At 43.2% G+C, this 13,996-nt stretch overlaps 1 protein-coding gene across 2 annotated transcripts in view; it reads right to left on the bottom strand.

The window, feature by feature from the left end:
- Positions 1 to 13,164, bottom strand: part of HOMER1 (homer scaffold protein 1) — a 67,830-nt gene extending 54,666 nt beyond the window's left edge. The window contains exon 1 of one of the 2 annotated variants that reach the window (XM_081945273.1): positions 11,037 to 13,164. In XM_081945273.1, the coding sequence (XP_081801399.1) occupies positions 11,037 to 11,041 (5 nt within the window). In that variant the 5' untranslated portion in view covers positions 11,042 to 13,164. The remainder of the gene's footprint in view (positions 1 to 11,036) is intronic. The other variant, XM_081945272.1, reaches the window with a different exon arrangement.
- Positions 13,165 to 13,996: the final 832 nt, after the last annotated feature.

Genomic DNA, 13,996 nt, shown 5'->3' with positions numbered 1-13,996 from the left:
CAGTGCCACAGTGGCATTTTGTTCCACATATTTTTTATATATATTGCCAGTTTAATATAATAGTAGGGTGGAAGGAAAGTGATTTTTATGTATATGGCTTCTACTGTATCAAAAGGTCTTCTTTCTTACTAACTTTTGAAGTTCTTTAACAGGATAAATAAATGAAGTCTTTCCAAATGCTCCTTCCAGATGCTGAGCATCCATTCGAAAGCAGCTTTCTAACAGTCATGCAGTGACGTGCGGTCAGTAGAGGCAAGGGAGGCAGGGCCTCACCTCTCTTCATGGAATAATAGTATATAATATTATATACATCCGTTCGGCCGCGCCCGGGAGACGCGGAGGGAGAAATGTTGTCGGCGCCTCCGGATGACGAACCAGTCGCTTGCTTTCGTCATCGGGAGGCCGACAACATTTCTGCCTCCACGTCTCCCGGGCATGGATGGACGAAGGTAGCCAGAATGGCGCCGAAGCAGTCCGGCGAGCGAGGGAGCGAGGCAGCGAGATCTTCGGTCACTCGTCCACCGGACTGCTTCCGCATCTCCCGGGCGCGGATGGACGAAGGTAGCCAGAATGGCGCCGAAGCAGTCCGGCGAGCGAGCGAGCGAGGCAGCGAGATCTTCGGTCACTCGTCCACCGGACTGTCTTGGCGCCATTCTGGCTACCTTCGTCCATCCGCGCCCGGGAGATGCGGAAGCAGTCCGGTGGACGAGTGACCGAAGATCTCGCTGCCTTGCTCGCTCGCTCGCCGGACTGCTTCGGCGCCATTCTGGCTACCTTCGTCCATCCGCGCCCGGGAGACGTGGAGGCAGAAATGTTATCGGCCTCCCGATGACGAAAGCAAGCGACTGGTTCGTCATCCGGAGGCGCCGACAACATTTCTTCCTCCGCGTCTCCCGGGCGCGGCCGAACGGATGTATATAATATTATATACTATTATTCCATGAAGAGAGGTGAGGCCCTGCCTCCCTTGCCTCTACTGACCGCACGTCACTGCATGACTGAATGGCGCCGAAGCAGTCTGGTGAGCGAGCGAGCGAGGCAGCGAGCGAGGCAGCAAGATCTTCGGTCACTCGTCCACCGGACTGCTTCCGCATATCCCGGGCGCGGATGGACGAAGGTAGCCAGAATGGCGCCGAAGCAGTCCGGCGAGCGAGCGAGCGACGCAGCCTGATCTTCGGTTGCTTCCAGAGCCGGAGCGGGATGGAGCAGCCATCGCCTTGGAAGTGAGTCGCGCGGACGGAGCTTTGGGGCTGAGGAGAGAGGCAGGGACGGAGGGAGTGGGGGGAGAGGAGCCGCCCCCCTCACCCCCCAGGCAATGGGGAAAGCTTTCCCGAAATGGGGGGGGTGTCGCGGGAAATAAAAAGGGCGCGCGCTGGGGGGGACGAAGGAGGCTTTGGCGTGCCTTAGAGGCGGGCGGGCAAGCAACGAAAGGAGCAGCGAGGGCGGGCGGTGGCTGCAGGCAGCAAGGCTTGAGCGGGGTGAAAGGGACTGGTGCCGGTGGAGGAAGTAATGCTACGCCGCGGTCCCCTTAATGTTCACTCAGGAAGGCGGAGAACGAGACCACGTGGTCTGCACACGTGGTCTGCACACGTGGTCCCATTCCCCGCCTTCCTGATGACGTCACCAGCCTCCCCAGCCATAACCCTCACCGCACGTCACTGCAGTCATGCAGCAGCTTTTTAAAAGCCCATGAGAAAACAGATGAAAAAGTTTTCCTTCATAAAATTAGCAATCAATCACTGGTTAACAATCAAGCAGCAACTGGTGGAAATAAATTAGCATTTCTCCCCAGTTTAGGGAAGCAAGACATTATTGAATTGGCCTTGTTTCATTTGTCATAAATACCCAGTCAGGTATCAGCAGTAACCTAGTCATATTAATGGATGATACCTTTAATTATTGGGTATAGCCATAATTAAAATAGAGTAACTCTAAAGTGACCAACACTGGGGCAAAATTTTAGAGGAACAGTCAGGAATGAAATAAAAAGGTATTGTGGGGAAAAAACTCCCTTAAAATACCAACTCAATGTGCAGCCACTATGAAAATAGGCAAATGCTAGCAGTTATTTTTTTTTTAAAAAAGCAGAGCAATATTTTTATTAATGGATTTCATTCACTTTGGATTTATACACTGGTTTATTGTTTCAACAAAAATGTTGTGAACTGCCAGAAGACTTATTGACAAATAAATAAACCTATATTATAGACCAATGCATAAGGTTATGTATAGCTCTGACCCTTTTATATCAAAGAAGCATATCAATAAATATGGTTGAAGAAAAAAATTACCAAGTAACCAAGGAATTGGGAAACATTTCCTTTCCAAAAAAGCTAAATATGTGGACTTAGGATATTCTTCCTTAAGCTAAGGAATGCATTCAATCATTTCAGGAAGGGGCATAAGTTAGGTCATTATTTTTCAAACTTGGCAACTTTAAAATATATGGACTTACCGTATTTTTCGGAGTATAAGACACACCCTTTTCCTTCACAAAAGAGGGTGAAAATCTGGGTGCGTCTTATACACTGAATACAGCATTTTTGGCTTCCCGAAACCCTGCCTCTTTTGCAAAAATGGCCATGCATAGCCTTTAGGAGGTTCCACAGTCCTCCTGGGGGTTGGGGAGGGCAAAAATGAGCGAAAACCTAGCCGATTTTTGCTCATTTTTGCCCCCCAGCCCCGGGAGAACACTCTATAAGCCTTCTAAAGGCATGCCCCTTTTTTTAAAAAAAGGGGGCTGTTTTTGCAAAAATCGGGCCATTTTGGGGAGGTCTACAGAGTGCAAAAACTTTTTTTTTTAATTTGCCTCTTCAAAATCTTGGTGCATCTTATACTCCAGTGCATCTTATACTCCGAAAAATATGGTAACTCGCAAAATTTCCAAATCAGCATACGGAGATTAAGAAACACTGTTCTAATGAAACTGGACACAACAATGGATAACAAGCAATTCATCATCAGAGTTTGGTATCAATCTAAGCAGTTTACTATACACATTTGAAATATAGTATAAGGATTCTAGGAGCCAGTATAGTGTAGTTATTAAGGCATCAGGCTAGAAACAGGGAGATTGCGAATTCTAGTGCCGCCCTAAGCGCAAAGGCAGCTGTACAACTTTGGCCTGTTACTATCTCTCAGCCTTAGGAAAAAGACAAAGGCAAATCACTTCTGAAATCTGAAATCAAAACTGCAGGGACATGTCCAGGCAGTCAAAAGGAATCAACCCTGACTCAAAGGCACAATAAAATAAAATAAGAAATGGTACTAATTTTCATTATATTTTAGTGTTATATCGGTCAATTATTTCCGAACCAAAATGCTTGCTATATGAAGCAAATGAAATCTGATTTAAAATCATTGTTTAAACTTTGTTGTTAAATAAAGTATTTTTCACCTTAAATTGAATCATGCTTCTCTGCTCTTATAAACATCTATTCTCCTATTATTGTTGGTTAACGGGTGGGTATTATTCCCTCTGCTCAATGATTTCAGAATAATGTATACTGGAATTATCCCACTTAATCTTCACAGAAATTATGAGTTCTGTTAACTGCAGGCCAAGACTGTCCCAATATTGCGAAATGAGCTTTAGAGCTGAGCAGGAATTTAAAAAAGAATCTTCTCAAGAAAGTCCAGTGCTCTTATAGCTGTTTCCTCATGTCCAGAATTCCATTCATGGACATTTGTGCTGCATCCTTCAAGCCACTTGGTCCATGAAGCCAAAGCTTACTCTAGAGCAGTGATGGTGAGCATTTTTAGGCCTTGATGTGTCAAAAATTCTGAAAATGCCTAACCTGATGCTGCTGCCATGTCTGTCTGTCTGCCTGTCTCTGTCTCTCTGACACACACATATCAAATAAAAGAGAATTATCTAATTCCCCTTTTAGGCCATGCTGAACTGTGGCATTAGGGGGCAGCATTAATTTGAGCCTTAGGGCCACCACTACTACTCAAAAAGGTCACCTTGGGTCATTCCCAACATACACAAGCTTTAGGGAATGGCGCAATTGCCCCAGAGGCACAATGCTTCTCAGGATCTCCCATGCACCACTTAAGGTAGTGTTGTTTTTTTCTGACAACAGGCCCCTGCTATTCCAGGTCATCTGAGACCTTTGTTGGGGAAGAGGCTTTGGAGAATGCAAGCCATACAAAAACACATCTTTTGGGGGGCAATTTTCACAAACTCTAGGGGTTGTACGAGAGCATACCTCATTCCCACTCGGCTTCCGCAGCCTTCGTAAACACTGGTGTGTCACCCAAGCTGTGGCATGTCAGCTTTGACACACATGTCACAGGTTTACCACCACTGCTCTAAGGTTCAAGAAAGACTCAGGTTCCTGCCACTACATTTGCTAATCTTTTCAACCTTCTCGCGGCTGTGGTTGTCTCCTCTCTGCCCACCTAGTGCGTTTGTTTGTTACATCCATACCTAACACCTTCCCACCTCTCGTGGGAAGTTGTCCAGAGTCATGTATGTGAGATGGGAAAATAAATAAAATTGAAAGTGGGAGCCAGGTAAAAGAAAATACTACTGGCAAAGGCTTCTGCATACATGGTGTGCCAGATAACTGATAGCATAAAGACATGCATAAAGACAATCAGAATAATAAAAAGAGGACGTTTCTGACAAATGAAGAAAAAGATATGGATTTACGGCAGAAGACTTCTAATGGGTTGGGAACTCCGCAAAGCTGCAGGAGGCTTTCTAGCAATATGGCAATAGCTAATTTTACCCCATTATATGAGATTTTCAAGGACAAATGGGAAAAGATTGCTGGGTGACAACATATTCCTCCCTCCATTTTTAATCTTTTCCACTAAACCCTGAAAAAGTCTGAAGTTACCCACGAAATAGCACCAACAAAATTGCCAAAATCTCACAGTATAGTTGGGGGAAGAATGTTTATGGAATTTTAAGGGAACAAATAGGAAAAACTGTATCCCCCTATTTAGAATACGAAACATGTTGCAAAAGAGGGGGAGGGTGTCATATTTGCTTTAAGAAAATATTCTACCTTCGCAATGCATGATTTTTTATTTTTCAGGTTTCTATAAAATTACAAAATTTGCTACATGATGACCTACATATATTTACTTTGAAATGAAGGTAAATAAATGTACAGATCATTGAAAATATCTACAAGAAAAATAGTTATATTCTTTGTGATATGCGTATGTCAGGAAAAATATTTTAAGTGGTTTATTTCTGCATAAATTACATAAAGGTTGGGAATACATATATAAACTATAATTTCACTGTCATTTAACTTAGCAATTAACTTCTCAGCAATGAAAGGAGGAAAGAAAACAATTTTACCACAAAGAAATGTAATAACCCCATTCTCTTAGGTATATTTTTGTCATTTTATTGCAAGAGGCTAAGCTAGATATGATAGGGACACTTCCCTTTCTTTAAAAAAAAAAGAACTGCTACAGATGCACAAATAATTTTAATATCAAACAGAACCATCTAGGCAAGATTCCAGATGCTCATGATAAAATATTTTTGTTTACTAGTGTGCCATTTCCAACTGTTGTAATTGGAGAAGAGCTACTGCAAGAAGATAAATAGGGAGCACATGAAGATCTAACTTCATTTTTATACGTTCATCAAATAATCACAATCTTATTTTATTATTAGTTTTAAAAGTTAGCCAATTATAAACTACCTTATCTCTATTTGCCCATATTATTACCTTCTATTTTAACTTTAAGAAATATTCATCATGTATATTTTGGCCTGTTTGATAATATGTTTGATCTATGTATCCTGTACAACATGAAACTTTAGCTACAAGTGAGGTCAGAAGCAGCTGGCTATCATGTGTATCTGAGTCAAAATTAGAGCAACCCAATGACAGATGGGAATCCAGCCAGATGACACATGTGTACAAAGAAAATCAACCAAAACGTAAACCATAATTTGTTGCAGAAAGAACATTATAGAAAGTGTATGTGTGTCTAGCACACTTACAGGAAACTCTGTAAAGGGCTCTCTAGAAAGCATGAGGATGTCCATTTTCTTTTTCAGTAAAAGCTGTAAAATTGCTTGCCAACAAATTATTTTGTACTATGCTAATCAAATAATTTAAAATGTGAGCATCTTGTAAAGGGTTATGATAAAAATCTGAGTCCGGTCATCTGGTTGAACAGAAGATGGCTCATTAAAATTTGCAATGCAATATTATGTTTTTAAAATGGCACTGAATCTGTTCTTAATGTAATGTGAATGGGAGTATTTTAAAAAATGATGTTAAGGATTTTTTTCAACATTTCCTGAATCACATTAGGAAAGTTCCCCAAATCACTCAAGATGCTTGGGAAACTCTGAAAAACAAAATTATTAAAGCCTAACCAAACACAATACCACAGTGAAAGAAAGAAAAGGGTTCCTGGCCTAAACAAAGCCAGTATGGTTGCATAAAGAGCTCTATGACAAATTGAGGGACAAAAAAGACAAGTATAAAAGGTGAAAAGAGGGGTTCATAACTACAACAGAATATCAGCAAATAGCTCGAGGCTGCCAAGGATGGAATCAGAAAAGTTAAGGCTTAGGATGAACTAATGCCAAAACTTAGGAAAAAAGTTTCAATATATAAGGAATAAGGATAAAGTCATTCATAGTCTCCTAATGGAAGAAGATGGCAAGATAGTGATGGGCAGCAGGAAAAAGCAGAACTGCTTAATTTCTTCTTTGCATCTATTTTCACACAAAAAGAAAAAATAGCCCAACCCATCAAAAACAGCACCGTGGGAAACAGAACAGGAAAGCAGGTCTAAATAAGCAAAAAGATAGTAAGAAAACTCCTTTCCATTTTAGATGAGTTCAAATTGCCAGGACCAGATGGTTTACATCCCAGGGCACTGAAAGAGCTGGCAGATGTGATCTCAAAACCACCGAACAAAATGTTTCAGAACTCCTGGAGCACAGGGGAAGTGCCAGGCAACTGGAAAAGAGTTGATATGGTTCCAATTTTCAAAAAGGGGTGGGGGGAAGTGGAACCAGGAAACTACAAGGCAATCAGCTTGACATTAATATTTGGAAAAATCCTAGAAAAGATCATCAAGCAGGGGATTTGTGAACACCTAGAAAGGAACACGACGATTAATTAAAAACAAATCTTACTGTCTTCTTTGATAAAGTAACTAATTAATGGTTCAAGGAAATGCTCTGGATACGGTATAGGTGGGCATTTGACAAAATAGATCACATTCTATTGGAACAATGTGGGATAGACAGTATCACCACCAAATGGCTTCGCAATTGGCTGACCAAGTACACTCAACATGTAGACCTCTATAGAACTACATATACATGCAGAGAAGCATGCACTGGGGAACCTCAAGGTTCTATCTTGGGTCCAGTGCTCTTCAACATCTTCATAAATGATCTAGATGAGTGGACAGAAAGGGAGCTCAGCAAGTTTGTAGGCCACACCAAGCTGTGGGGAATTGCTAACACTTTGGGAAAAAGACTCAAATATCAGAAGGATCTTGACAGCCTAGAGAAATGAGATGTAGTTCAGTGGTGAGAAAAGTAAAGTCCTGCACTTAGGCAGGAAAAACTAAATGCACAAGTATAGAATAAACAGTACCTAGCTCAACATTAATAACTGCAAGAAGGATCTAGTTGTCTTAGTGGACCATCACTTAAGTATGAGTGTGCTGCAGTTGCCCAAACAACCCAATGCAGCCCTAGGCTACATCAACAGAGGCATCACAATAAATCACAGGACGTGATAGTAACCTTCTAGATTGCACTAGTGAGGCCACTTTTGGAATATTGCGTCCAGTTATTATCATCACGATACAAAAATGATGCTGAGGTCCTAGAAAGAGTGTAGAGAAGAACAACAAAGATGATAAGAGGTCTGGAGACTAAACCATAAGATGAAAGTTAAGGGAAATAAGTATGTAGCCTAATGAAGAGAAGGATTAGAGATGATATGATAGCCATCTTCCAGTACTTGAGGGCAGTCACAGACATGACAGAGTTGACTTATTCTCCTAAGCACCTGAGGGCAGGGCAAGGAGCAATGCATGGACGCTCTTTAAAGAGAGGTCCTACCTGGAACTAAGGAGAAATTTCCTGACAGTGAGAACAATTACCCAAAGGAATAGCTTGCCTCCTGAAGTTTTGGGTACTCAGATCACTAGAGCTTTTCAAGAAAATATTGGACATTTTACCAATGATGATATAAGGACTGTTCCCTAGAAAAACTCCAAAGTCCCCTCCAGCCCTATAATTCTAAATGTATATTTCTAACAACGTGGGCAAATTTTCTGAAGAGGAAGGTTACAATTAGCTTTGAGTGACATACCACTCTATAAAATAGTGTTTCTTATTCTTATTCATTTTAAGATGTATGGACCAGAGGTGGGTTACTCCTGAATCAGCCCCGATCAGGCAAACTGGTAGTGGCGGTGGCGGGAGGTTTCGCCCACCCGCCTGGACGCATCTGTGCATGCATAGAAGTGTTGCGCACAGGGATGAGCGTGCACGAGCAAACCAGTAGTGCCGGGATTTGCAACCCACCTCTGGTATGGACATAAACACTCAGAATGCTTACTGGGTATTCTAGGAGTGAAAGTCCACACATCTTAAAATAGTTAAAGTTGAGAAACACTCTTTAAAAGATCAATTGGGCTGAAACAAGGAAGGGGCTGATATCAGAACAAACGCTGCATGAAGTCTGATTTAAAGTTCACTAAATACACTCCCATATACTTTACAATTTTAAAGTTTAGTTAAAATTTCAATTCTGTCAATTTTTGAATGGGGATACATCTAACGTTTTAAAAGCCTGGTCCTCAACTTATGAAAATCTGCCAAGTAAGTAATAGACAGGAGAAGTGTGAGGAAGTGCCTTCCTCATGTGTAAGCAGAGTAGTGCGTACAATAAAGGGGGGAAAGATTTAAGAGAAAAAGGATGGTTCAAGGTACCTGCCAAGCCCTCATTTTTCTGTCCCTCCTCAATACTTTTCTTTCAGCTTTGATATCCAGCTGAGAAATGACCAGGGAAGAGATATCGCCAAGATTTAAGCACAGCCCAACAATGTCTTTATTGTTATAGATTTCTATGGAATGCCAGCGAAAGGTTATGTTTGAAGTCAGACTCCCAGCACTGAGATGTTCACCTGTAGAGCTTTTATACTGTGTAGGAAATATTGGACAGGACTGTATATATCACAAACCGTTTTATATTTGAAGTATGCAAAATATGTAATTTTGAATCATTTGAATCCCAAATGTTGTGAAATAGCATTGTTCTGACCACATTGGTGTGTTTGAAATCAAGGTTGTTAAGTTCTAAGTGACCTATCATGGCCTTGAAATACGGTTAGAGCACTTTCATGTTTGAAGTACAGTACAGAATTTCTTGAAATTTCAAACTCAAAATAGAAAAAAAATGCACATTTAAAATTATGAAGAGATAAATATCTTGTTAAAAAGCAGCAACTGCCCCAAAACTATTTTCATTCAACTTCAGTATTTGATGAAAAAAATGAGAGTTCTACACTTGCGTAAAGTATAATTTAACTGAGCTATGAAACATCTTGCAATCATTAGTAATAAAGGTCATTGTCATAATAATCATAAGCTCATATGCTTGGAATTGAAACAAGTACCAAACAGGTAGGATAGAAGTAAGAACAGGAGTATTACATCAAAAATGGAATTATCGCTGAAAATTCCAAGATCTGCAGAATTAAATGTTTTAAATGCTAGTCCTGCTGCCCATAATAATTCTGAAATTTATTTCTATGTCCTAGCTCCTTAGTAGCTTATTAGATTTTAATCCCACTTTTATTATTTTATAAGTAACTCAAGGCGGCAAGCATACATAATACTCCTTCCTCCTCTGATTTTACCCCACAACAATCCTATGGCTGAGTTGAGAGAGATGGACTGTCTCAAGGCACCAGCTGCCTTTCATGCCTAAAGCGGAACTAGAATTTAGTGTCTCCTGACTGCTAGCCTCTTGCCTTAATCATTACACCAACCATCCACTCTCTGAGCAGTTTTTGTTGGATCCTTGACTATCCTGTATATCACCTCCATTTCCCTCTGTCCATGGTTGAAAAATTAGGGTTATCCTCTTGCATTTTTTTTTCTTCTACAGTCTTTGGATTCCTTTTCTGGTTAGTAGACGAAGGTATCTAATAACACATTAGAATTTGAATCCCAGAAAAAGCAGATGAAACACATTTATCTCCTTTGTGTCCGTTTCTCTAATGAGGCCTACCTCATCCTGGGCAACCTGCAAACCAATACAATTGCTGAAACATTATAAACAATGTCTAAATTGTTCAGTAGCCAACAAATGATACATACGATAGTTGTCATTAGCTACAATCAGCTTTAGGAGATGTAGCATGCAAGTTCTTTAAATACAAAGGAGGATGAATCATTAATTTTGGAACCTCTTCAAAATGCTACCTATTTCTCCCTAGCACTCAGCCTAAATCCAAGGAACAAAGTGTAAGCTATATTTGTCAAGAAAGAACTTGTAAGCAAGGAAGTTCAACCTGCTGGTTCTCTACACTTCAATAGCTCTGAGAAGTGCTCCTATAGGAGTCTATGACGATTCTCAATCGTCCAGGTCATAGTTGTACCAAAGATGCTTTTTCCTGTTTCAGACAATGGATGTAGGGACACCTTTTTGGACTCCTACACCTAGAACAAGTACTCTCTCCAGTCAACAGTGTGTACTGTTGACTGGAGAGAGTACTTGTCCAGTCAACAGTACCTTCATGACAAAAAACTGAGGAACATGTTTTTTTGGTTTCTGGCTAAAAGACCCAGTAAAATGTTGAGTTCCCTACTTCAGATCGGAATAGATTGTTGAATAGACGAGCTTCAGGGCTGCTGACCAAGCAAGCTATCTAGCTGCCATTCAGAAGTTGAGCTTTTAATTCTAGCACTCTCCCAGACAATGCTTTGCTCTTCCCCTTAAAGATAAAAAAACCCCTAGAAACCGAATACTCGATTTTCCTTGTTACAACTCCACAATTTAGTATGAAAGCCTTACCCCATGATGACCAATGAAGACGTGCCGTGAGCGTTGCTTAGCAGATCAATTCTTTAAAGGATTTTTCCCCGTTTCCTACGCTGCCAGCTCACCCCGGCCAGTTACAGTATTAATCCTGACAGGTCTCTCCAGCCAATTTTCTGCCTTTCCAGGTGATCTTACGTGCCTTCTTCGGCCGGATTTTAATCACAAAAGTCTACAGGCATTTGGGAATGTAGAAGGGATTTTTTTGGGGGGAGGGGGGAAATCGCAACCCTTTCGAGGGGGAGGAGGAGAATCGACCTAGGGCATCAACATGAAGAGACCCTCCCCATAGCCTCGCAGAGCCCGTCTTCTTCAGCGAGCCCCCTGCACGAAGGGGTCCAGGGAGAGCTCCAGCTCCCTGGCAGGAGGAGGCGGATAAGAAGGAGGTAGAAGCAGAGGCAGCGGCAGCACCAAGCCAATCCTCCTTCTGCGGGAGAAGGGGAGGCACTCGACCGCCTCTAGCAGGAGGATTAAAAAAAAAATCCACAGCAGCGCGGATGCCTAAGCAGTTTATTGAAATGCCCGAGAACCACGAGCGCCCGGATCGCGGTCCGCCTCAGGTAGAGAGCAGGCTCGTGGGGCTTGCGGTGTGCGCAGCGCTCCGCGCCGCCCTTCCTTCTAACACCCCCGTCGATAGCAGCAGCAGCAGCGGCGGCGGCGGCGGCTGCAGCAGCGAGAGCATGTGGGGTGTCGCTTCATTTTCCCAAGCAGTAGCAGCAACCGGCAGCAGCCCCCTTGCCGGCGCTGACATCGGGCTCCGGTAGACCGGTAGCTGAGGCAGGGCACGGGCCACGCATCCCCTTTTAGGACGGGAGGGGATGCGGGGCAGCAGATGAAACGGGAAGGCAGTGGGTGAAACGCGGGAGGCGGCCGAAGAACCGCGGTCCTTCCCACGGCAAGGCAGGGCAGGTCTCCCTTCAATCCCGCCCGCTTCTGCAGCGGGGCAGCCTCTTCCTCCGTCTCGTGTCCGGCAGATCAATCATGCTCAGCAGCAGCCAGGCAGGAGGAGTGGCAGCAGCGGCAGCAGCGCCCCTCTAGCCCCTCGCTGCAGCAGCGGGGCCAAAGCGCGGGCTGCAGCGGCAGGAGGAGGAGGAGGAGGTGGGGGGAGCGGTTGCCTCTCCGGCACCTCCGACGCGGAGCTTCCCAGTCCAGGGCCGAGGCGCGCCAGGCGGCTCAGGTTTTCTCCTGCTCCTCCTCACACCTCCTTCCCGTGCCGGCGCACACGCCACCGCGCTCGGCCAAGCGACCCCTCGCTGCCTTTCCAGGTTCCCTGCGCAGGGCACTGAAGAGAGAGCGCGCCCTACTCCCTCCACGCTCGGAGCCTGAGAGGGCAGGAGGAGCGGAAGGCGGAGCGGAAGGCACCCGCTCTCGCTTTGCTCCGCTCCGACCCTCCCACCGGCCCCCGCAGCCGCCAAAAATGGGGAAGAACGGGAGAGGGAAAGGAGGGAGAATGGAGCGAACGATCTCCGCTTATTGCCCTACTCAGGCCCAGCGCTCCCGGGGAGGGTACGCGGCGCAGCCTCTCTCTCTCTCTCTCGGCTACTCCGCAGCCACGGACCCCCACGCGGTAGCAGCACTTGCTGATTCTGCCTCCATCCTCTACTTGGGGACCTTTAAATAGGGTACGTCACCACGTTCCCCTACGCACTGTCGTCACACACTGCTCCCGGGGCTGACGTCATTAGGGTGCGGGCGGGGGGGTGATGTCAGAATGCTACACGCCGCCGGAAGCGCTTCTATAATAAGGAATAGAAAAGAAGACTGCGGGAACGAAAATAGAGGGGTTTGCTCCGCGTTCCTACAACACACCTCCAGGAATTGGATAAGCTCCTGCTATTCGTCCGTCGGCCACTTCCGTAACTGTCTATTTAAAAAATGGGTGTGCTGAGAACGATGAGGCTTATTCTGTTTTTTTATGTAAAGTTCCCAAAATAAAAATGTGTCCAAAAAAAAAAAAGCTATTGCTAAAAGTAAGCTAAACTCGAGCTCTATCAATTTAGATGCTTACTGGTGTTCCCACTGCGGAACCCACTATGGTAATCTTAAAAGTTTGGTTCCGCTTTGCAGATTTGAAAGAAAATTAATTCATGTATGTTTTAAAATGAGAAATGAAATAATTTAAAATGAGAAATTTAAAGTCTTTCAGTGAGAATAACTGAAGAATAAGGAGATTCAGTGAGTCTGGAGGAGAAAATGTGAATACAAGCAGTTTATGAATGATGTTATACAATAATACACATTGGTATTTGTAACAAACAAATATTTAAAGTAAAAATATCAATCCATTTAAGTTTTATAATTGTTATTATTTTTCCAAGAAAACTCATCCAGGTAGTCGCCAGGAATCAACAGACTCAGGAGCATATATGTATGCATTTTTATGAATCACACATATTTTCTCTTATTTAAATTTGTTTTTGTGTTGGAGCACTGTACTTAATTCTCAATTTTAAAGGATTTGGCTTCAGTTCTTTAATTCTACTGTACTATAATTCCCTCACTTAATAGGTTGAGTAGAAATACAAATTATACTGAACAAACTACAATGGTTCAAAATTCAGAACTAAACAAACTTCATTATGGCTCACTGCAATGTTTGAATCCAGCCTATGGAAGCCAGTGATTTGAGCTCTCAGATTCAAATCTTTGTTTGAAAAACTGATAGCAGAAGCTTCATCCCACCTCATACAAGCATCCTTTCAGAGAATGGTGGGATGATAGAGCTTAACTAACATCTTGGTTAGGATAAACTGCTGTTGTGCTCTTGAACTCTTCCAGAAATCCTTCTGAGAAAATCCATCACCTGATTGCTTTCAGGATGGATACCTGGAGTATCCTTTTCCAATTACATTGTATAGCTTAGGTAGGTTCTACATGAAAAAGACCCAAAGATAACCAGAACCCAAGCTATTGTTGAAAGAAATGTCCTTCTGGGT

The sequence above is a fragment of the Natrix helvetica genome (assembly GCF_964273705.1).
Source record: "Natrix helvetica genome assembly, chromosome: 2".
Lineage (NCBI taxonomy): Eukaryota > Metazoa > Chordata > Lepidosauria > Squamata > Natricidae > Natrix > Natrix helvetica.
The sequence above is the reverse complement of the archived record's forward strand: the minus strand, read 5'-3'. Positions and strand labels throughout refer to the sequence as shown.